The sequence below is a fragment of the Fundulus heteroclitus genome, chromosome 10 (assembly GCF_011125445.2).
Source record: "Fundulus heteroclitus isolate FHET01 chromosome 10, MU-UCD_Fhet_4.1, whole genome shotgun sequence".
Taxonomy (NCBI): Eukaryota; Metazoa; Chordata; class Actinopteri; order Cyprinodontiformes; family Fundulidae; genus Fundulus; species Fundulus heteroclitus.
The window spans coordinates 17626204-17651430 of NC_046370.1; the positions used below are offsets into that span (position 1 = coordinate 17626204).

The 25227-nt window shown below is 42.9% G+C and overlaps 1 protein-coding gene across 2 annotated transcripts in view; it reads left to right on the forward strand.

The window, feature by feature from the left end:
• The window catches only part of etv4 (ETS variant transcription factor 4), a 44929-nt gene extending 23214 nt beyond the window's left edge, over nt 1-21715 (forward strand). The window contains exons 5-12 of one of the 2 annotated variants that reach the window (XM_012879485.3): nt 7374-7500; nt 8970-9149; nt 9270-9691; nt 14347-14415; nt 15059-15106; nt 16663-16835; nt 19695-19796; nt 21183-21715. In XM_012879485.3, coding sequence (XP_012734939.2) covers nt 7374-7500; nt 8970-9149; nt 9270-9691; nt 14347-14415; nt 15059-15106; nt 16663-16835; nt 19695-19796; nt 21183-21410 — 1349 coding nt within the window. In that variant the 3' untranslated portion in view covers nt 21411-21715. Of the gene's footprint in view, nt 1-7370; nt 7501-8969; nt 9150-9269; nt 9692-14346; nt 14416-15058; nt 15107-16662; nt 16836-19694; nt 19797-21182 lie in introns of both variants that reach the window. The other variant, XM_012879484.3, reaches the window with a different exon arrangement.
• Nucleotides 21716-25227: the final 3512 nt, after the last annotated feature.

The following is a 25227-nucleotide window of genomic DNA, read 5'->3' on the forward strand; positions in this document are numbered from 1 at the left end:
ACGTCTCACAAGAACTGCACGTGTTCAGCTAAACGATAACATTTGCAGCATTTGTGACTCGCCGTTTATACTTTTTTTTTTAAGCCTTAAAACTAATTGTTCGATCGTTGGCGTCGTTCTGGGTATTCATCTTCAACCAGTGGGAAAACCAGATGTACATCTCACGCCGGCCACGTGGAGCCGCACATAAAACAGCGCATCCTGTAAGATGGGAACCAGATCTGGAGACAGCCCCGCGGTGAAACCCTGAAAGAGTACGACTTGAATCTTATTTGTTTAACCAGACCCACTGAGTGTGTGTGTGTGTTGGGGGGGGGGGGGCGCGTAGCGGGACAGTCACTTGTTAAACCCGTTCCTGTCACCTGGTTTGACACCGACGCTCACGTCCAATGACTGATTGTGAGCGGGGCTGCCGTGCGCTGCACAGTCCCAGAGGCTTAAGACTTGGCCGAGCTGGATATAAACATCCAGCGTAAGACTCTCCAGACGCTCCCTCTGTCCTCCTGCTGGATGTCTACACGCCGAATGTCTATAACGGGAGGAAATAATATGTCCGCGATCAGATGGAGGAGTTCACGGCTGCATCTCCTCGGCCGCATGCTCTTTCACCTGCAAGATACGTTTTCTAGGGTCCAAAGTATCCTGCAAGAGTTTTGGCATCCCAAAGTTGTTGCTTTTTCACATTCAGCCACTTTACAAGTGTCTTTTGATGAGTTTTTATGTAATAAGGCAACACAAAGTACTGCATGATTGTAAGATGGAAGTGGATGAGTGGATGCGTTGTAGAGACATGTCTTTGCCAACTTCACACATGGTGAGAGGGAAAGTCTGGTCCTGGGCGTGAACAGGGCCATTCTACCGCGTGATCATGATTAGATCTCAACTATTTATCTGTATATCTGTAGATTTGTTTTGTGGCGTTATCCTGCTCGAGGTCATTTGCAGCCAGTAACAGGTTTTCCTCCATGGATTTGCCTGTACTGTATTTACTTTTTCCATCTACAGTGAAAAAGAGGGGGTTCGGGGTGATTTTTAGCGGCAATTTTTCTGCCACATCGACATGGTTGCTATCTTGTCTTCTTAAGGCTTTCTTTTTTGCCTCTCTCCCATAAAGACGAGAGTTGTTAAGTGTCCAGCTAATTGGTCCTGTCAGAGATTCTCCCACTTGAGCTGTTGATCTAAGGAGCTCCTCTAGACTCACTATGCACCTCTTGGCAGCTTTTCTGAACATTTCTTTCCCAGGCCAGCTTGTCGGTTTTGGTGGAAAGTCACGTCTTGATGGGTCTAAAGTCGTGGGGCTGGTCGTCCGGTAACGTGCTCCTGGGCAAAGTACTTGACTGTGTTGCGTACCAGTGTGTGTTCTGGTGTATAAATGTGTGTGAGTGCTGCTGGGTGAAGGTGGCACCTGCATAGAGAACTTTGAGTGGACAGTATGAATAGTAAAGTTACATTTCGCCGTGGGGCCATACTCTTCTCAGTCACATGGGATTAATCGATCGGAGCTCGTTGAGACGTTCATGGTCCGGGATATTTTATCATCCGTTTTATTATCTAACCCTGCTTTCAAATTTGTCCGGATTTATGCGATCAAACTAGGAACAGGTGGACCTCCTGATTACGATTGGCCGCACAGGATTTTATTTGGCGGTATCGAAACAAAGGAGGATGAACGCGTGTGCTCACAGTCTTCAGCTTTTTTTTTTTATTGGCTTTTGTGACAAAATGGGAAAATTTGAAGGGGCACGAACCCTTTCCCGCTCGATGAACAACAAAAAGAAAAAAAAAAACAAGTAACAGTTCAGCATGTTGCAGATTCAGAGGAGATTTTCACACCACATCTGCATGACTCAGTTAACAGCCCCCATTGTTTGGAGAACAGTTTGTGTGCGCGTGTTTTGGGGTGTGTGTGTGTGCGTGGGGGGGGTTGGGCATCCAAGCTCATGTGATCTGTTTGTGGTAGGTGTCTGCTGAATGGGAGCTCTACCCGTGTAATGATCCATCTACTTCCTAAAGCACTCAACCATGACCGTCACCTTTCACCCCGCCACCTCCCCCGTTGAGCCAGCATTTGCATATGTAAACGTCCATCTCCACCACGCTTTTGTGGAGGGGCGACACATCTCTATGAGGGAATTAAAGCAGGGTGCCAAGAGAGACAGCGAAAAGAATGGCACATAATAAGGTAGGAGGAGATACGATGAGCTTTTGAGTGCGGAGGATTTTCTGACCTTATCGGTTTTAGGAGGCGATGGGAAGCTGCTACCTTCAGGACACAGTGTGCTGTCTGCATTGTCTCAAAATTATCCGGTTTAGAGGGCAACGACCGAGGTGTTTGGAATCCGTCTTTCAAACCTCCAAACACTCAAGAGTGCGTAAGCTCTCACAGCAGCCGTTCACCTTGTGTGCTTTAAATCCAAGAATCTCTTCGGAAGGGTGACGCGTGTCGAGAAAAAAACTGCTACGGGAGGTTATATTGCCCCAAAATAAAAGCAGGAAGAGAAGGAAACCTGAACAGCATAACTCTGCCTGGATCTGTTTACACGACTGCCAGCGCTTTATAAACTTTGGCTGCAAATCTGACATAATTTAGACAGGAATATTTACTGTAACATGCACGACAGTTTATAATAGTTGCTGGAGGCCAGAGATGGTATTATTCTAAGAACTGTTCATGGATCTGGCTTTGGGTTAGTGTTCATTGGATAGCTTCAGTTTTTATAGATGTTTAGTTTTAGAGATTTTCTGCAGAATGTGGTCTTTGATGGTCCTAAGTAGCAACAGCGGTTAAAGAATGTCTGTCTATCTGGTGCTTTTTCCTGTAGGCTATCATCTCTCCTTGGCATGTTTGACAATATTCTAGCAAAAACAAAGCAGATCTAGAAGAAGCAGCTATTCAAGAGGTCCACTCCCTTCTTAGCCCACATCTCTCATTCAACCCCACAGTCCTGGCAAGCACTGGTGGACCTAATGGGTAGTTGACAAAAAAAAACAAAAAAAAACATCAAATATGTGGAAGTACAACTTGCACAGAAATGGTTTTAGACTCAGCACAGTGTAAATATATAAAAAAATAATTGTTATGAAAGCAGAGGGAAAAAATTATTTAGGAAGTTTTTTTTTTTTTTTTTGGACAATCTCTCTAACCCTAACAGCAACATTTTCAATTTATTTGAAAAACTATTTATCGAAGCTATTGGCTTCCCATATTTCTCCGAGCTTTATAAATATCTGAATAAATATGTACAATTTCAAGGTGATATTTAGCCAAAATTTTAGAAGAAAATGCTAACGTTTCCATTAAAGACTCAAAATATTCTCAGATGACAGTGTTTGTCTGATTCAAGTTCCATTTATTTCATGCTTTTAGATACAAGATTTTTATGGAAAAAAAATTAATTTGTCATTAGCATCAATGTACAGAACACAAACACAAACAAGGATTTGAAAATTTGTGTTTTCGTTGGCAATCTATGATCACAAAATGGCAACCGTTACACTGAAATTATCCACGAGTTTCAGACATAAAGCTACTTAACAAAAGAGCTTCTAAAATTATAATGATGCACTTTAAAGGGCAACATTTTGCAGCAAATCCAATGTTAATTCAAGGTAGATCCTGAAAATGAGAGATCAATCGGATGGGTGGGTTTTTTATAGTCTGTAGTTTAGATTTAGTCCACTTTAGCCATTAATTGGAAGATGGGGACCTATTAGCACGTTTCATTGTTTTTGCCCCGTAAACCACATCGTCGGCACCCCTGGTGTTAGATATTTGTCAAATTAGGTATATTACCTCGGGAAACATGTTTTTAATTGGTTAAATTAATTTAAAAAATATCTTTATGTGCGGGGTTTGCTACTAGCAAGCAATGAAACTTTGTTTGCATCGAACTTTCTGATTTTATGAGGTTTCAAATATGGTTTTTAGTCCACAAATTTGTCAAACAGGAAAGTCTAAATTATTATGTATTATTTATGAATGATTATATTAAGGTTCCACACAGCAACATTGTGATTTTATCATCAGCCTTAGCCATTAAAATCAGTGGGCGGGTACAAAGTGGAGATACTGGGCGGGTTAACCAATCGGATATGAGGATATATTTGGTGACTCACTTTGACAATTACTGAATGATCCAAAGCAATCGTGAAATGAACCAAAGAATATCTAAATAAATTCTAATATAATTCTATAATCACTTTAAATAAATGTACAGTTATTTAATTATGAATTTGAGAAATTTACAGATTTTAATAAGCTTGATACATCAAATTACTCCTTTACTGTTTTGGTTTTTATTATGAAGTTTGTTGCTGATTATTCAAAAATAATTTATATCAGAAACTTTGAATGTTGCAGACATAGGAATTTGAAGGTGTCCAAATTAAAGAGCTCGCCTTACAATAAGTTTCTAGTCTTACGTGGAACAACATAGAGGTTAACAAAGAAGAGACATTTGTGCTAGAAGAAATCTGGGCTTCATATAGATGGGAGGAGTCGGGGAAATGAACCAACAACTCTGCACTTACTGGGATAGACGTGCCATATCCACAGCCTCCTGTGAATAAGAGCCAACGTCTGCATTTGGTGCATTAATTGTTTATCATTAACAGGAAATCTAGAAAGAAACAACATAGCTGAACTTCAACAAAACATGCAAGTAATGCAACACTCCCCAGTCTAGCTGACATTATTTAGGTTAGACGAGAACATCTTGAGAACCTGGGCAGAGCAACATCAAGGGCAACAGCCCTCCCAGTCGTATTAGTTTGCTCTGCGTTGTGAGTCAAGTTGTGCACACTCCCTCTGAGGATTGTTTGCAGTTCATGACCGTGCCTGAGAAAAAAGAAGAGGGGAATGTCAACAGACAAACACGTTCGTATTATTAGAGCGGCAGTCATGTGCCACCCTCTGTGTGAATGCGCCGGCAGACACTGTGCCGGAGATTCAGAGAAGGCTGGAATCCCCACCGCGTCTGTCTGGGAAATCTGGGTAAATGCTCTCTAATCCTGTTGATCCTTGGCTAAAGCCAACGCTTCCTCACCTGCCTGCCATGGTAGAGAGACTGCGGAGCAAAATTTAGGAAGGTCGTGATGATGAGAAGCGCCGCTCGGCTGTCGGCGTGTTATTGGAAATGTTTGATCTTTCAAAGGCAAAAGGGTCAAAGTGACAAGAAGGAAATGCAAAAGCATAAACTTTGAGGAATTTTTATTATTTTTTAAAACCTCAACAAGGATACAAATCTAACGCCACAAAATGAACCAAATAAACACGAAATGTGACTAATTTGAACAGTAAAAAAGTAAAACTCGCAAAGATTTTTGAAATTTGTCACATTACATGAAATTTACAAATTTCAGCATATTTAGTTTGCAGAATCTTTCAGGTTTTCTACCAGGATTGCCCTTTATTTAACTCCATCTGTCTTGTAAATCACCTCTGACCAGCTCCCCTGCGCCTGCTGAAGAAAAAAACCCTCACAGTATGATGCTGCCGCCACCAAGATTCACAATGAGGATGCATGTCTAAAAATCCAGTTTTTGTCTCACCTGATCAGATCACCTTCTTAGATGCGGTGTCACCCACGTGACTTGTGACAAACTATACATAGAATCCATGTTTTTTTACTGCTACTCAGATTTAGCCCGGCCAGCCAGACTGATTTACGGCGTATGCATTGCGTATCAAAAATGTTTGATCTTTCAAAGGGGTTTTCAGAGTGATATACGGTATATACATGGCATAAATCCGTGTGGAAAGGAGCTAGGATTTCAAAGGCGGGACTGACAGGGTCAGCGCCAACTGGTTTGAACCAATCAGATAACCACGGACGCAACGCAAAAAAATCCAAGCGACGTGTCAGTCTGGCTGGCCAGGCTAACTCAGATTAATGCTCTCCTTGTCCAACCTGTAGTAGGACAACCATTTCTTGATAGCTTTGCACTTTTGCTATACTCTTTCCATTTTCAGCTGACAGATTGAGCATTGTTCTATAGCCTAAATCTGCTTTGAACATCTTCCCCCGTTTCCCCCTGATCTGTGTGCTGCCCTCCTTGATTTTCACGACTCTGTTTGTTCACCAATGTTCTCTAAAAAAAAAAAAAAAAAAAACTCTGAGGCCTTCACAGAACAGCTGGACTTATACTGAGACAAATTAACTTCCAAGCCAGGTGGTTTGACTGAGTCTTATTCATGAGAATCAGAGGAAAGGGCAGCTGAATACAAATCTAAGCAAACGCCTTAAAACATTTTTTTTGTTGAATTTGTTAAAAATCATTTTCGTTGCGTGCCTTTTTTGTGTTGCTCTGTCACATAAAGTCTCCTGCTTTTCTTCTCGCGTCTCTACCTCACAGCCATTTTGTGCTTCGTTCAGCGAGCCAGATGTTTCTTCTTCTTTTTTTGTGAATGGACGACATTACTTTGTAATTACCTGGGCTGTGCTTTCAGTGTGGCCTGTTCCGTCAGCTCCACGCCCACAGCAGACACACACACACACACACACACACACATTCAGCAGACAGACGAGCCGACGAGCACGCTCACGCATACACACACACACACACACACACACACACACACACAAATGTGTGCCTCCCTTCCCCAGCTGGAAGCGCACAGCTGCTGCTGTTTACCCTGTCGGGACCAGAAAAACATCCTGTACAGTTCTCTGGGTGAAAACCTCCCCTCGCATAATAAACACAAGCCCTCTGCGCAGTTTGAAGCTCCACTTTGGGTGGTTTTTGTGGCCGTCGAGGCAAAAGGTCCCCTCCAGCAGTCGGGCTTGATAGACAGTTCGGCATGTGGCAGTTGGAGTGGATTCTTTATGGCGCATGTGGCCTCAGCAGGTCACGTTGGGCACAAAGCGATGGTTAACATCTGGATGCGAGCAGGAAAGACTGCTGAGCAACGGATTTACTGTACGCGTCCTTCTGAAAGAGATGTCGGCCAGCAGACGTCTCTCCGGCCCGTGTGCGTGTGCAGCTCCCAGCCTGACTTGGACAGAGGAAGCTTTGGCTGCAGTTGTGTCTGGGAGAGAAAAACAAAAGTGGGCAAGGACACTTTGGGCTGCTGGAATGCAGTCGTGTGCAAGCTTGCGTGTTTATGTAACTGTGTGTTTACGTGTGTCTGTCTGCTGCCCTGTGCTCCCACTGACAGTCGATTTAAGCTTCTTTTTTTTTTTTTTTTTTTTTTTGTGGCTGGCACGGAAAAGACATTCCAGTGCAGACAGGAGAATTAGCCTTCTGCCTCGGGAGCTTGCAGACGGTAGTATCGGGGCAGGGCCGGATCACAAAAGAATCTAGGAAGCTCTTTTGTTTACGCGCATGAGCTCACCTTTATGTCTGTTTTCTGTTTTTGTCATCTTTTGTAGCAGTGGCATTTCACAGTCCTCCAGTCACCATCAAGAAGGAACCACAGAGCCCGGGCTCTGACCCCAGCCAGTCCTGTAGCCACAAACAAACCTTCAGCTACCCCAGCGGAGAGCAGTGCCTTTATGCCAGGTATCATAGTTTTTCACTTTGATTGGCGGAATAAAGCCAAGCTTTCTATTACCATCGGTACTGTCTTTGGAAAAACTCAGAGAGAGAGATCTAAAAGGGAACGTAGCAGTGAAGTGGTTTTCATTAAGATACCCAGTTAAGTGATTATCCTCACCGTGACCACCTCTAGAAACCCCGCCAGTACCTGCCGGTTTTGTCACGGTGGACAGACATCGGAAATCAACGTAGAAAAGCAAATGTGGCCGCCCATCACACAAGGTCATTCCCAAACCATTTGAAATCCTCCAGTGAGAAACGTTATTCACAAGTTGAAAAACATTTAATAAACTTTTTCAGGAGTCGATGCTTCTGCAAATTCAGCACGCAGTTTTTCAAAGAAATTCCTGAAAAGCCTCAAGTTCCATCGCAGACTCTATACGCCAGCGTTGGTGTGTAAAAAGTTAATGTTCAAGACAGCCCAAATAGAAAAATCAGAATAAACATGTCTTGTTTGGATAGGTTGTCGAGAGAAATCTTTTTCTCTCTTATAATGTGGCAGCAAAACATAGGTTTGCAAAGTAGCCTCTGAAGGAACCGCGAGACCAGTGGATTAAAGCCCTTGGTACAGATAAGACCAAAGCAGATATGTCTGTAGAGATGCTCGACCATGATGCTCAATGCCACCTTACTAACTGTCAAGCACAGTGGTGGAGGGAGGATGATTTTGACTAGGACCTAGGAAACTCCTCTGTATGCCAAAGTGTCTGGGAGTCAGATATGTGGCCAACAGTCATGGCAAAAATGAATGACCACAAACTGAAGCAGTGTTTGGAAAGAAGAATGAGGCAAAATACATCCAAAAGTAATGTGAGAGACTTCAGAAAACAGCTACCTTCAGTTAGGCCTCATACCACTGGAGGACACAACTGACTGAATCATTTTGTGTACCGACTGAACATCACAAGCTTTACATTTTCTGGATCTTTTATATAAGACAGCATCTAGCAATCAAAATTCCATGTAGAAATGTGGCCTCTTTTTCCAGAGAACATTAGGTTACAGTAATCCACTTTAATTAGGAAGCTGTTTGGAGGCAAATGTGCTGCTCTGGAGCTCTGGCTGCCACGTTGCCACACGTTTAATTCATTAAAGTGGAAGCGGAGCACTCAAGACACAAAAAAGAAAGAAAGAAAGATGATTCAGTGCCTTTTTGTAAATATTCATTTTCCTGCTAAGAAAAACAAAATGAAGGAAGCAAAACACCATTCGGTTTGCTTTTTCGCTGCAGCGATGGTTATACATGAGCAATGACCTAGTAATGGTGAGAATACATCAGCAGAGCTAAAACCGCACATTATTGACTAAAGAGCTCCAACCAATCTCCCATTAGCTCTGTTTGTTGTACTGACTGCAAAAAAAAACAACCTCCCCCTCCCCCACATTGCTGTGATATGAATCTGAGTGTGATTTTCTGTCCTTTTTTTTAACAGTGCCTATGAGCAGAAAAGGGCTGCAGGAGGAGCAAAGAGCTCCTGTCCGGGTACTCCCATGTCTCCAATGCAGCAGCACTACTCCCCCAAGCCTGCGGCAGCTGGCCGACCGGACGCCGGCTACCTGAACCCAGCTGCCGCCTCCCAACCCCTTCCCAGCAACAACTACCACATCAACAGGTCACACAGCGAGACAAATCTACCCTGTCGTTTTCCATTTGATGTTAAATTTTAGGTGTTATGCAGTAAACGGCCTGAAATTCCATCTTAAAGGTGAACGTTGTGTTTTATCCCCCCCAGTTCCAGGTTTCAGGGCGCTTCAGCAGACCCTATGTGCCCCCAGTTCCCCCCACCAGCGCAGGCCTTTCAGCGCATGGCCTCTGCCCCAGCCGGGCATGGCACCGGTGCATGTGGCGGAGGAGCGGGTGGAGGTCCAGGGGGCGGAGGAGGAGGAGGAGGAGGAGGAAGCGGTGGTGGTGGTGGGGCGTATCACCGGCAGCACTCTGACCCCTGCGTGCCCTACCTGCAGCAAAGCTTTAAGCAAGAATACCTGGACCCTCTGTACGAACGAGCGGCTCACATGGCCGGACCGGGTCACGGACAGGGCCACGGGCACGGAGCCCACCCACATCCGCACTCACATCCACAGCCACATCCACACAGGTTTCCACCAGCCCACATGATGGTTAAGCAGGAGCCCACAGACTACACCTACGAGCCTGGTGAGTGACGGAGAACGCCGTCTCTGTACGAAACTGTTTAGCTTTTACCGTCTCTCGCCTTGCTCAGATACAGCCCCTGAACACACCGTCCCCACAGTCAAACAGTCTGAAGACGTTTCGTGTTAGAATGACCCAGTCCAAGTCCAGACTTGAATTCTATTGAGAATGGGCCGAGCTTTCAGTGTATACCGCAAAGCTGGTAAAGACATACTACAACATACAAAGTCTACATACATACAAAGTCTTGCAGCTGCAGTAGCAGTGAAAGGTGGTTCTACAAAGTTTTTTTTTTTTACTCAGGTGGGTGCTGGATACAAATACATGTCCATTTTTCAGATTTACTCAAAATTAAAAACTGCACTTCACAACTACGCATCACTTTGTGTCTATTCCGTAACATCCCTACAACTTTTTAATGTTTGTGGTTGAAACATAAATTGGGAGAAAGTACAAGAGGGGGTAAATGTTCTTAAATACAAAAATAAATATATAATTTAAAAACAATTCAGCTCTTCTGAAATGACTGAGCTGTCATAATCCTACCCGCAGTTGGCAGCGTTTAGAGCGAGCACTGTTTGGAGAGGTGGGGAGATGTTCATCCTGAGAAGTCAAGACAAAAGTTAGAGCAAGATTTTCGTTTTTTTTTTTTGTTTTGTTTTTCTCCGCACAGTTTTTTCTTCATGTAGACCATAAACATAAACCCCACAAAAGTGTGTTTTTACCACAAGCTCTGTCAGAACCCTAAACCAACCCCTTTATGGTTTGTACCAAGACTTCTTAAAGGTTTCTTTTGACAATGCCATTCTTAAAGGACAGCTTTGTGTATTGCAACATGGATACTTGTGATTTCAACAGATTTCCGCGCCTCAGCTGTAGATCTCTGCGGCTCTTCCAGACTTGCCACGGACAAGTTCACGCTGTATTTCCAGCAATTTTATTAAGTAAAGCGAAACTTCAAAAACATTGCCGGTTTTTAAGGAATGCCGAAAACTACAATTTCAAAGGGGGGGGGAAATGGGGGCTCTATCATATTGAAAGCAACCAGTGAACACAAGAAGGTTCTCGTGCAGTTAATCTACCTTTTGGCTATTTTCCCCCAAGTTTGCTTTTGCTTGGAGAGGAAAGGTCTTTGGTGAGCGTGGCTAACTGGAGAACAAAATGTACAAGGGGAAAAACAAACTTTTCCCCCTGAAAGCTGACTGCCTCTCGGCCTCTAGCCACCAAGACTCCTCCTTTCAACTCTCTGACACTCTGCAGCAAAAAGAAGAAGAAGAAAAAAAAAACAAGTTTAGTTTCTTCTTCCCCTGGCTGCAGCTTCACTCCTCCCTCTGTGTGAGAGAGAGAGAGAGAGAGAGAGGCAGAGGAATTTCATTGAGAAAATGGAGGGCACTGGAAAGACTAGAGTCCCTCGCGGAGTGCTCCAGGGTTTCAGGTTGCACCAGCGGCTTCCTTTTTCTGCAGGCAGATGAACTCATAATGGAAAAATGAGTGTGGCGGCGGTAACTCAAACCTCTCACTGGCTGGGCTGCAGGAGAGGGTGTGTGGTGGGGGGTGGGAGGAGGGTATAAGACTGAAGGTAGGGCGGGTTGGTGGAAGGGGTGGGGTAGCCGGCTCAGGCGCTTTAACAACAGACGCTACAAGCAGGGAGCTCATCTGCTCGCTCCTTTCTGAGAAATTCAACACTTGACGCACGTTCTGTCCTCATCCACCTGAAATAAAGACGCTCCTGAGCCAAGGGGGGACATTTCGGTCCAGACCGCCTGCACTGAAATGACCGTCACGTTTGAGGCAAATGTTCACAAACATGAGACAGGAGGAGGGAGAAAATACAGGAGGATGTTTTTTTTTTTTTTTTTATGTGGATAAATGCTGAGAGTTGAATTTGGTGGGGCTTCCTTGGAAGCATCTCTGATATAGTTTAACAAACTTCAGGGCCCATCGTCACAGAAGGTTCATTATTCAGGGTTAATTCAGCGGAAAGTCGTGGTTAAAAGTATTATTAGTAGTATTTTTACCCCACACCTGATTAAAATGTCAAGATTTATCACCTCTTTAGATGTTTAAATATTTCAAATGATGATTGACTGGCCTGATTGGGGATCAGAACCAGCGTCAATGAGCATAGGTTGTGATATAGTCTTATCTCGTTTTTTTTTTCCACTGTTTTAACTTTCCAAATTGTTTTTGGAAAGGTAAAATGGAAACTTGAACCACATTCAAGTTTCCATTTTCCAAAAGCTGCCACTTAGCAGTTTCAACGGCCAATGTTTTTAACATCAGGATAATTTGGGTTCGAAATGTTCTGAAAAAATTGGCCCCATTTTGATTTGTGATTTCATGTGAATTTGTGGCGTCGTCAGTTGGATTTTTTTTCCCCCAGATGGGTACCATACAGGAAGCAAAATGTGAACTCAATCTGTCTTAAGTAAAAACCCTATGGAGCCCATGTGCGTATGTAATGTAGTTTGGAAATAAATAATTAAAATGAAAACCTTCCAGTGTTATTAGGTTATTAGGGTGTTAATACACTCATCGTGCTATTACACATCTGCCTTTTTTTTAATGGCATAGAAAGAGATGCTGCCATTGAAATACATTATTGTGGTGTCACCTGCTGAGCGTTCGGTACTGTAGAGTACACAGTTTCACCATCCGACAACAAGCCAGACAGTTTAATTTTTTGTTGTTTGTTTTTCCTCCTTCCACCACAGCTGCAGAACCAATGCAACTGCAACTCCGATATCCCAAAAAATCTCCCCAAAAATAGCAACTTTATCTCATGTTACAGCATCCTGTCTACACCAATAAAGATTCACTGACCTCGGCTGGGCAGAGTGCGTGAAACTTAAACGAAGCTGACAGCATGACCTTTTTTTTATGGTTAGCATTGAAATTTCCTTACCCCACACTGTAAGCTGCTTCTTAAAATATGGAGAAAAAAATTAAAAAAACTAGGGAGTGACGTCATGGCAAAGGTAAAAACGTACCCCTTTCTGACATCCTTGATCCCGACATGAGGCATGCTGCAGAGACTTGACATGGCTTAATGGTCCACATTTGTTTTTTTCACCACTAGACCTGTTCAACTTTTTTCTTTGTTTAAATATGCCAGGATACATGGCAAGATAGGAAAGACTGTTGAAAACATCCTTTCTGAGCGATCAGTACTCAAGGCTTCAGGTTGACTCGTCTGTTTAAACAAAAAATGGCAGCGTTGGCCTCATGTGTTGCTGTTGATGGTAGCAGTTCATCGGATGCTTATTCGGTAGGAGAAAAAAAATGTCTCCATAAGCTTCAGCTTTTTAATTATAGAAAAATAAACATGCCACCAGTTTGCAGTGGAGGCTGAAACTACTAATTCCATACCCAAATTGTCAATGTGACTCCGCTCTCGTGTCACTCGAGTCTCTCTGCTCAGTGCACTATCAACCCCGGCGCTCCCGCACCCAAATCTGCCCATCACTCCCCGTTGCCGCCAGATGTATTATTTACAGCATGATCGAAAGCTCCTGCCGAGGAACGGAGGGTTTGATTTTCCCCCGTGGCATCTTATCGCAAACCGCACTGCTGCAGCTGCATTCCCCAGGAGTGAGTCACTAACAGTGAGAGCCGCAGTCAAAAGGTCTGTGCAATTTCGCCTGTTGTCCGCTTGCTTTTGTCGGCGACGCAGTCGGTGGAAACAAACGAATACCGGTAAATACATATAGAATAGCTGCTGACTCATCGTCTTTGTGTGTGCACAGACAGCTATAGAAAAAGAAAAGCACACACACAAAGGTGAGCGGCTCAGCTAAAGGAAATGAAGCACGACGGCTTAATTTGGTGAATGAGCCAGTCGGTGATGTCCCCCAACAAGGTGCAGGAACGGCAACAAAGTTCTGCTTTTCTGGTCTGGTGAATGGGTCTGATCTGGGACCCACAGGGACACTGGGAAATGCTCCATTTGTCCTTGCAATGCTGATGGGGATCATATGATATATGGATAACGTACAACACATCCCCTTTCTCTAATGGATACTGCTGTCCAGCGCCATTTGATCACCGTATGATCCGTTAGAAGGTAGAAGATCATACTAAATAAAATTGTAGATCTGACATTTTGTAGAATTTGGTTGTTTTTACATTATAGTTCTGACCATAGACTCTGTCTTTAAGGCTAAATCTCTTTACTCTTGCACCTCAAGTTCTGGTTTACCTATGGCCCAATCTAAATTTGACCTTTGATCTTTTTCACATATCGTCACATTCATTTGACATTTTATTGGGATTTTATGGGATTAGGCCAACACATAATTGTGAAGTCGAAGATAAAGGAGCATGATTTATTTTTTATTTTTTTCACTAATAGAAATCGGAAAACTTGCATTTGTATCCAACCCACCCAACTTAAATATCTGTCGAAACCAACTTTGGCTATAATTATAAATACTATACGTTGGTGCGCAGTGTTAGTTTTCCTCCACAAACCGCGTATCGCATGTAGACCAAAAAGTTCCATTTTGGTCTACATGCGACCAGACCAGGTTTGCTGTGTCCTGGAGTCTGGATGGCTTTTGGTAAAACTGCAAACAGGGCTTCCTGTGACTTTCTTATGTTTGAGGAAATAAAACTCTGCTACTGTTACTGACCTGTAGCTCTTAATATTTCTGTGCCAGATGTGCCTGGTTGTCCCTCCATGTACCACCACAACGAGGGCTATCCGAATCCCCAGCACAGCAATGAAGGTAACTATAACTTTCCTATGTTCTTCCTCAAGCTGTACTGCAAATCCCTTTACATTGTGTCATTAAAGTCCTTTTCCATTTTCATATCTACAAGGGTTACAGTTTCATGCATGCCGATCTCCGTCTAAAAATCTTTATCTGCGATGAACCTTCCCTCATTACGGCTCTGTGGTCATTGGCTAACCAGTGAACAGTGTCCATGTTTCCATTGGCCAACCAGTGGCTTGTTTCATGTTTCCATTGGCAGAGGCTCAAAGCTCACCCCTGCCTCATGAATCCTTGAATAAACACAACTCCTGGAAAAAGCAGAATGGTTCCCTGAAAAAAAAAAAAAAAGAAAGAAAAGAAAAGGAAAACAACCCCTGCCCTCGCTCCCACTGTTTGTTGGGCCCGTTTTGGTCAAATTCAGCTTCTCAAAGCTTTCTTAAATGCCCAAACCACTTTCAGATGCTTTAGTTATGAACCATGCCCCCCTTTTCTAAAGTAGAATGCACATTTTGTCCCTCAGTGTTATTCCAGTGTGATTGTAGCTCCTTGTGAGATGGGATTGAAAGTTTGGTACCGAGTCCTGAAAGCACAGCTGAGTTGTTCTCAGGTCAAGGCCGCTGGAAACTCTGACAACGGCTCCCCTCTTGTCTCTCAGGCTATCTGTTCGAGAACGACTCCCGCGTTGTTCCAGAAAAGTTCGAAGGTGAGCACGCACACCCATCAATCCCACACACTTACACACCTCAGTCCCAACAGACGAGCTGCCTGCTAGCTTAGGGCATCGCTCCGGGTATCATAGATGAGGTCACTCCAAGCCCTGCGTCTACATTGTAAAGACACCTGAGCTCCCTGGTTGAGATGTAAACAGGTCTGTGCGCTCCCAAGCTTTTACTAAGCGGATTGGGTTTCATCACGCGGGGCTCGGCTGTCACACGGGCGAGCAGATTCCCATGGAGCGGCTGTTTGTTGACGCTAAAAGTGATTGAGTGAAAAGCCCGAGGTGTCGGCGATGGGTTGAACCAACTGAGTTCTCTGGGAGACGGCAGCAGCGGTAACTTAGCCACAGTTCTCAGGTTCCTACAGATGTGTACAACATATCCAGTTACAGGTAAACAACTGAGAACCGAACTGGAACATGCGTAGGTTACCCTACTTACATCTTTCTTAGGGACTGTTTTTTTTTTTTCTTATTCTTCCTAACGGGACTACATTTATTTCATGTTCTCCAATAATATAATAATAACAATAATATAATTTTTATATTTCCATCTCAGTGCAGCCCATTTTGCTTTCTGAATTTAGGAATTCCGTATACAATAGACCAAGATAAATTATTAGTGCGCATCATGATGTCACATAAGAAACGTTTAAGACATGCTTGCAAACCATAAAGGTGCATTTGATGCCTGACAGCTTTAGGAACTCTTGGCTTTGCATCAAGCTAAATATGGTGCTGATGTAAAGGAGGAGGTGGCTTTAAAAATGCTAAATAACCACATTGGAGCGGTGTTTAAAATGCCTACATTTTACATGTGAGTTCAAAGAGTGTTTTACACTGACCATCATCAGGATTACTCACTGCAGACATACACACAACTGATTTGTGTTGGCCCAACAAAAAATTAAATCTATTATCCTCATAAGACTGCCCTTATTTCCTCACATCCCAAAAAATGGCGATTAGAAAGACAAACGTGCAAAAGAAATACAAGAATAAAGAGTAAGGGAAAAATATTTAAATTTTATTTAAAGAAGAAAAGTCGTGAAAAAAATCAACAGAAAAACAAAATGAAAAATAAACAAATTAGCATTCAAATTGAAACATAAAACAATGTAGAAATGTGTTGTTGTTTATGAAAGCAAAAAAGAATACCTTCCAACATTGAGGCTGTTTCAGTACGAGACCTTCTGGATTGTCCAGTTGCAAACAATAACAACTGTGAAATCAATCATGCAATTTTCCTTTTTATTAAAACAACCAATGTTCATTAAATTTTTTGTATTTCAATGTAACATATACTGTAACATAGTTTATCTATCCATTTTTTATTTCTTCACATATATATTTGATCTTTTCCCATTTATTGGTTTATTTAAGGCCACACTGGTACTTTTTTCTCAATAATAAGTTAGAAGCCTGATAATGACCAAGACAAACCAGGACACCTGACGCATAAAAAAAGCACCATTGTGCGACTACAACAAGCCGTTTCTGGATACCTCTTCTGGACCTGAAGCATTTCTCTGTCCCTTGTCCAGGCGAGGTAAAGCAGGAAGGGGGTGGTGTCTTCCGTGAGGGAACGCCTTACCAGCGGCGTGGCTCTTTGCAACTCTGGCAGTTCCTGGTGGCCCTTCTGGACGATCCGGGAAACTCCCACTTCATCGCCTGGACCGGCCGCGGCATGGAGTTCAAACTCATCGAGCCCGAAGAGGTAGGTCTAAAATCTGAATTTGCCTATGACCAGCAGAGTCGGAGGAGCCATGAACAGTGGTTTATTTTTCTTTTTTCAAACAATTCTGCTAAGGCTGAATCCACTTTCCAAGTGTTATCTCCGCCAGCACGTTTCAAAGTAACCCTTCAGCACAATTCACAATGGATAGTAGATGAAATATTCCCAAAGACTCCTTCAAGAAGCCCAGACTCCATCAGCTGCCAATTCCCGTAATGTAAAGAGAAGCAAAGATGTTAACCTTTACGCCGTATCGTTTGGATTGGGAAGCCTCGTTCCCTATGGATGACAACAAAAAGCCGTTAGCAGAAAGCAGCTTGCCTTGCCCCCCCCCCCCCCCCCCCCCCACCTTTTTTTTAAAATCATGATTAAACTGTGAAGCACATATTTTAGAAATTCCAGATATGAACCACATCGTAGCATAAAAATAACCAGGACTGTACAATCAAGAAATCCGTTAAATAGAACCCGTCTGGCGATATGAAGTTAGCTGAAATATTCCAAAAAGCAACATGCCCCAACCTGAAGAAATTCAGGAACGGATGAGAAACATTGTTACTGAAATCAGTAACAGTGTAGTAGCAGTGAGATCTTGAGTAGCTTTGCAGCTTCGGGATCTGGATGAATTGAGGGAACTAAGAATTCTGCTCCGTGGCAGAAAATCCTGAGAAGAATACCCGACCAGCAGTTCATGACCTTAAGCCCCAGCTACCTTGGGTTAAGCAGCGAGACAGTGGCCCAAGAAAGTCCATCAAAGAAAAAACAAACAAAAGGAAGGTTTTGGAGTGACCAAGTTAAAGTCCAAACCCACAATTTAATGTTGTTTCATGCTTAAAAGCTCCTGTGTGCCAGAATTTAAACAATTCTGCAAAATTCTTCCACCATGATGTAAAACCAGTTGTTAGATTTAGGGGGCAATATTTTTTTTCACAGAAGGGTGGATTGGTTATTTTTGTCAGATATTGGCTTCAGGAAGGTTTCCGATACTTTATAAACTACTTCCTAAATAACAGTCTCTTCCATATTCTGCAAATAGTTTTGTTTGTGCGCCGGATTCATTATGCAGATGCAGACATGCCCCATATAGGAAGTCCTGGTTTTGACAAAGTTGATTTATTTGAGTTTTTAAAAGCAATTGACGTCATTGGTTTTCTTACCGAAAAATGGGTAAGAATGGGGAAACTGCATGTAGGTCTCACGGGAAGGAAGGATTGATTTGACGTCTCTTGACCTGTGTTTTGTAAGCGCTAAAGGAGCAGGTCACTTCTTTTGGCTTTAAAATCAACACCAGCTTTCAGCAGAAGGTCTTTTTTTTCCTGTGCAATCTTCCAAACGGAAACAATTCTGGCCTTTGGGTACAAATAGCTACTCGCCCGTTCAGCAATTTACATACATTTCGATGGACTTTGCCCACATTAAAATGAGGGATTGCGCATTGTGGCAAAGTGAATCAGCGCATATGGATACATTATTTTCATGGTGAAGCTGTTTTAGGAGAAGTATTTGTCTTTGCATCTAGGTTCATAATTAGCATAAATGTAGCTTAATTCAATTTCCTGAGTCAATCATGTAATGTCTGGAAAACGGTGCTGGAAGTGCAAGCTCTGATCCAGCATGCATCTCATGGCTGCTCACTGCAAGACCTTTATGCAGCTCTGTGCATAAGTCTTGAGTCATGCCCCAACTACTTTCACTCTGCTTCCAAGCAGCCAGGCTTTCCTCTTACCTTGGTTGGTCTTGATCAATAGCTCAATGTCCAAGGCTTCCCTAAAGGCTCGACATATTTAAGAAATTCAGGATGTTTAAAACCATTTGCGCAATTTCTGTAGCCGCTTAAAACTGCGGATTTGCCATAATAACGATTCGGTTATGTTTGCAGAAAGAGATGAATAATTTAAACGTACAGTTTATGGCCCATTACCGCGCAGCACTCTGTTCACGGGCCGAGTTAATGGCATTCATGACTAATGTACAACGCTGATCTGATCAGAACGCAGGAGTTATTTTTGGACTTCATTTTCTCCAGTGTTTCTTTATCCAGATTTCAACAGTTCAGAGTGACATCTGTCCACCAAACACCCCCCCCCCCCTTACTATTCAGCACGTGAAATGCTGATTTGATTAACAGAGGACAAACGGCACCACAGATATATCTCTATTTCTTTCACTTGAGAGACATTTAACACAATGTTTAAATCTGTGCTTTGATTGGTCCATTTAGGTTCTTTTTTTGTTGTGTTTTTCTTTTTTTTTTTAAGACAGACAGGTCCATATCGTGTTTTCCATTATCTCTTTACTGTACATTAAAAATGAATGGGCTCAGAGTTTTATAGGAGCAATTAGGCCTGAGAGCGTACTCAGAGATCAAACGGGGCGGCTGGGGGATGAAACTGGTCCTCTTCAGTTGTGAATCTCACAGCACAACCCCCCTCCCCCGTCCCCACCCCCCCATCATCCCCCATTATTCCTCAGAGGTGTTTGTCTCCCTCTCGCCTGTGCGAGCAACTACCACCTCGGTTGATAGCTTAATTGAAGACTGTAGCCATGTTTTACAGCTGTTCATTGACAGCCATTGCTCCCCGTTTCACTGCAAAACACTGCGGGACTCTGGTTGCATTCAAGTGGTAATGGGTTACATAAAAAGGAAGTGAATCCACATGTGGGGACTCGCCCCGGTCTTGGCATGTTTGACGCAGTTGAACTTACGGCCAGACGGGGCGTTTTACTTTGCTGCTGAGGGCCCTTAGTGGTCACGGAGCCGAATTACAGCCGGGAGGAGAAACGCACAACAAACACAAACGCTGCTGACACGTGGGTGACTCTGACTTCTCTTTTCTTCAGGTGGCCAGACTGTGGGGCATGCAGAAGAACCGTCCAGCCATGAACTATGACAAGCTCAGCCGTTCTCTGCGCTATTACTACGAGAAGGGAATCATGCAAAAGGTACAAAGGGACACCCACTGAGGGGGACATCCTGATGAGGGCAAAAGTTTTTAGAACCTTTTAAAGGTTTTCACAGTTTGTCACACTATAAACACAAGTTTCAATAGATTTCATGAGACAGACCAACAGGAAGCAGTGTATAATTGTGAAGCGTGGGTGGGGGGCGGGGGGGTCTTTATGTTTTCAAAATTGGTCAGATATTAAACCTAAAAAGTGTGGTATTCATTCCTATTCAGCCCTCTTTACTCTTAACGCCTCTAAATAAAAGCCCTGTGCAAGCGGTCGTCAGAAGAAAGCATGGCATTCTGGGTATAAATCCAGCTGTTCTGTGAAGATCTCAGAGGTTTGTCAGAGAACATTAAAGAACAAAAACGGCGTTGTGAAGACCAAGGAACATAGCAGACGGCGTCAGGGAAGACGCTGTTTAGAAGTTTACAACAGAGTTGGCTTATAAATCAACAACCCAAGCTCTGAATGTCACACGAATTAATCCTCCATCTATAATCTAAAGAATAGAAGGAGTATGGCACTGCTGCAAACCTACAAATATGACCACCCACCTAAACTGGCAGGCTGGGCACGGAGAACCTTAATCAGACGAAGCAGCCAAGCCATGGTTACTCTGGAGGAGTTGTGGAGGTCCGCAGTTTAGGTGGGAATATCACCCTACAAATCCGATGTAATGGCCAGAAGAAGGCTGATATCGAACGAGTCTTGTTGGCAGTTCATGACAAGCCATGTTTGCCCAGATGAAATAACATGGTCGTGGCAGCATCATGTTGTAGGGATGGGGACGCTGGTCACGGCTGATGGAACTAAATACAGGGCAATATTGGAAGAAAACCACGTTAAAGGCTGTAAAGACTTGAGATTGGAGCAGAGGTTCACCTTACAGCCGGACAAAAACCTGAAAGCTAGACCTGCGATGGAATGGTTTAGATTAAAGCATGGGATAGATTGATAATCTGAGGTAGATTATCTTGGTGAAAACAAATGGGTGTGCAAAGACGGTAGAGTTATGCCCTAAATCACTTACAGCTGTAGTTGAAATGAAAGGCGGCTGGGCAAAGTCTCAGGATGCCACAATATAAATGCACTTGATTAGATTTTAGATTTTTATTTGTGAAAACATTTTTTGAAAACCACATTCACGTTTCCTTCTACTTCACAATCAGGCACCACTTTGTGTCGGTCTGTCACCTGAACCCCCGAACAATCAAGCTGACATTTTGTCACATTAAAACCTCAAATTGTCAAACAGTTCAGGAAATGTGAATACTCTGTCCTTGCCCTTACATACACGTAAAGCATTAAATGCTTTTTTTCTCTTAGAGGTGCAGTTTTATTAGAGTTCCTTCTCTCTCTCTCTCTCTCTCTCTCTCTCAGGTGGCGGGAGAGCGTTATGTTTACAAGTTCGTGTGCGAGCCCGAGGCGCTCATCTCCCTGGCCTTCCCCGACAATCAGCGGCCGAGCCTAAAGGCCGAGTTCGAGCGCTACGTCAACGAGGAGGACACGGTGCCACTGTCGCACCTGGACGAGGGAGTGCCCTACACCCCGGAACAAGCCCCCCAAAACATGGCCCACCAGCCCTACTCCAAAGGCTACATGTACTAAAGCCAGCCCACCCGCATTTCATTCTGCACCCACCTTCAGAAATCCTCCTGTTGTACCAACTCATCATCATACACACCCTGATCCCCACCCCCACCCACCATGCACCTCTTGCACATGCCCGCCCATCCACTTGTATATAAGGCTATGGTGTTTTTGTTTAAATTAATCTCATTAGGGATTTTTCTTTTGTTTGTTTTGTTTTTAAAAGCTGCATTCCTCCCACATCTGAAGCCTATTCAATACCTAAACATTAATGATGTTCAAGAGATTGCTTAATAATAAATACCCATAATAATACCCCACAAGTGGAGTCCAGACTGTTTTTTTTCCCTGAGTATAACTGGTGACGGGTTTCTACCTTGTTCCGCTTCTGGAGTTGTTGGTGGTGATTTTGGATTATAAATGGGTTTTAAACAAAAGACAAACTGACATTTTTGATGAAAACATGACTATATTGCAGAAGTTAGAAAGGGAAAATATTTTCCTGAATGTTGCAACGTCATTTTGATTATTCTATTTAAACATCATCTCATAATGTAAATTTAACATTAAAAAGCTTCACCATTAGACACCATAGAGGTTTGTTAGTGTTGGAAAACAAACAGCATCGTAAAGATGAGGGAACACGACATACAGGGATGGAGGAGTGTATTTGAGCTGTTTAAAACAGTTACATTCTAAAACAGTACCCCATGTTTTAAACATCTCAGAGATGTTGAGAATGGCTCAACTGCAAACCCACCAAGCCACCGCCGCTCACGTAAGCTGATGAATTGAGCAAGGAGGAAGAGACCCATGGTAGCTCTGGAGGAGCTGCAGAGCATCACTGATCAGGTGGTAGAGCCTTTTGACACAAGAACTATTAGTTGTGCACTACACAGACCTTTTTTTAAAGGTTTGTTAGGAAGCTAAGGAGAGGTAAACTCCACCACCTGCTAAGGCAATGCTTAGGTATTGATAGCTGTAGGTACAGCAATCCCTCTTAAATAACTGGAAAGTTTTGTTTCCAAGAAAACAGCGTTAACGGCTGCTAGCAGCTTTCTGTGTCTCACACAGGTCTACGTCAATAAGTTAGAAAAGGCCAGCAAACTTTTTTTTTTTTGGTTCAATTCAAAAAGGGAAATTCATACATTCACCGTGTCAATAATTATTTGGCAAGTGAGTATTTTGACTATGATTTTTTAGGCATATTTTTTAATTTCAGTCTGGATAAACTGGAATTATTAAATGATTAAAGCAGAGATGTGTATTGGCGGAGGGTGTGGCCTAAGGAAGTCAACGCCTTATGTCAATGTGTGCGTAATTATTAGGCAGCCTCTTTTCTTTTTTTGGCAAAATTGTTCAAATGAGCTTTAAATGACTGAGAAGTCAAAAATGACCAAAAGTGTCTCAGAGGGGTGCGGCCCTCTTCAAATGACTTAGATCGGGGCCGTACGATCAGCCTCACAACAAACATGTTGAGAAACAAAAAGAAGGTAGCTGCCAAATATTAGAGAAGAATCAAGCGTGAAGCTACAAGGAAGCCATTATCTTCCAGTTCTGTCATTTTCCAGAACTACAACCTACCTGGAGTCCCTATATGATGTTCAGTGCTCAGAGACAGGGCCCAGGTGAGGAAGGATCAAAACTGAACGAGACTGGTGAGCTGAATCTAAGTTAAACCGGGTCTAGAAATATCTGAAGACGGATTTGTCAAAGGTTTCATGGACTGATGAAAAGAGAGTGACTCTTGACGGACCCGTGGCTGGATCAGGAATGGGCACAGGGCTCCACTGGGAGTCAGATGCCAGAAAAACAGATGTGGGGTACTGGTATGAGCTGGTAGAGTTAAAGAGGAGCTGGTTGGACCTTCTTTGTGGGTTGATGGGCTCGCAATCATCGTCAAAACCTACTGACAACGTTTAGAGGACACTTTCTTCAAGCAGTGTTACAGGGAGAAGTCTGCATCTTTTAAAGAGACAATGATTTTTTATGCAGGGAAATGATCCATCACATGTATCCATGTAGCTGGCCATGAAAGGCGCTAATGATGAAAACTTATATGACCCCCTTCCTCACCTGACCGGAACCCAACAGAGTACTGTAACAGGGAGGGGGGTTACAGTGAGGGAAAACGGTCCGACTCTCTGAACAGTGCCTGGGAGGCTGTGGTTGCTGCTGCACTGAAAGTCGATCGTCAACAGATCAAGAAACCGACAGACTTCACACCTAGACGGTTCACCACTGTTATAGAAAAGAAGGGTGGCTGCATTGGGCACTGATTTTTATTTATTTTATTTTTTTATTAGAAATGTTTATTGCAAAGGTTTGAGTTGTTTATAATTCTCACTTAAATAGCATAAAATAAAAGTGAGATGGAAAAATGTGTTTTTCATTTAGTCGCATAATTCTGCTCACTAATAGTGGCCCAACATACGAAAGCCAAAACCTAATTTTTACTTTCTTAAAGATCCCTATTTGACATCCATTAACATTTTGGATTAACCGAGAGCAAGGAGGGCAAGAAAGAAAAAATACAAAACAGGAATTGCTGTTTGTTCACAAAATGCTATATTCAAGCACATTAATACAAACTTTAGAAGGTAGAGATAGGCACACGACCAATGGGGACAGCAGCCTCCAAGTAATCTGTGTGAAGGCTGTCAGATCCTGATGGAGCTGCACAGGTTTCAGAAACCGCTGCTTTCTTCTAACAAAAACAACTTGTTTTCTCCCAGAGATATTTTTTTTTTAGCAAAATTAACAAGAATCCTGCTGACAACCCACCTGCAGGCACCAACATCTTTGCCCATGTGTGCATTGACAGGAACAAGAAAACAGACCAAACCTTGGGTTCCAGAGGCCAACTCCAGCGTTTTCCATTCCGTTTCATTAGGATTAATTCACTTACTGACAGGATTTTGTAAAAGTCAAACTATGAGTCAGAGATGGCAACCATGGAGTGGAGGGAACTTCCCTAAGGCCATATAAAGACTGAGTCACATCTGTGTTGTTAACTATGTGATAATCATCTCCAGCTGGGACATGGTTATAGTAGAGCAGGCCTGCTGCAGGAAATGCAGTAAAAAAACAACAACTTATCTCTACTATTAAACCTTAGCTGTAACAGATACATTTTGCTTTTTAATGATAGGAAGCGGCAGTTGTCCCAAAAAAGATTAGATTGTTTTATTGCTGATGCTGGAAGAGCATTCTGGAGGGGTTTGTGGCTGATGGGATATCACAAAGCAGTAAATTAAGCTCCAAGTTTGGCTAGTTGTAAACTTTCACCTCTCTGGATGACTACCATAGGAAGCTAAATTAAAGTAGGTGGATATTTATATATTTCTTTCTATGGACGTGAAGGCCAGAGACATTACTTCCCCTCTGTTTTGACAATTTTTCAGCATTTGACCAGAGTCAGTGTCATTACTTACATTGATTTCATGATGAAAAGTATGGGCCTAACAGAATGACATGACTGAAACATCATTAGTTAAACTTTGTAGTCCAACTGTTTTTAGTTTCTATTTTCCCATGTTTTATTTTGTTTCTACATTTTATTCCAGCTTGCTTTTATTCTGTTTTATTGTCCTATGTTTTCATCATGTAAAGCACTTTGCGTTGTCTTTGTACTGAAATGTGCTATACAAATAAATGTGCCTTGCCTCTGTAGGTCTATCGTTTTCATCAAATGAAATGTTTCCTAACACATTACCAACCCCCCGTATCAGTGGGGAAAATCCAGCATGATTTATTTTTTCCCAAAATACATCTGAAGTGTTTTCAAAGTGGTCCTTTAATTTTCTATGAAGCATATCAAGCGCCTAGCAACAGT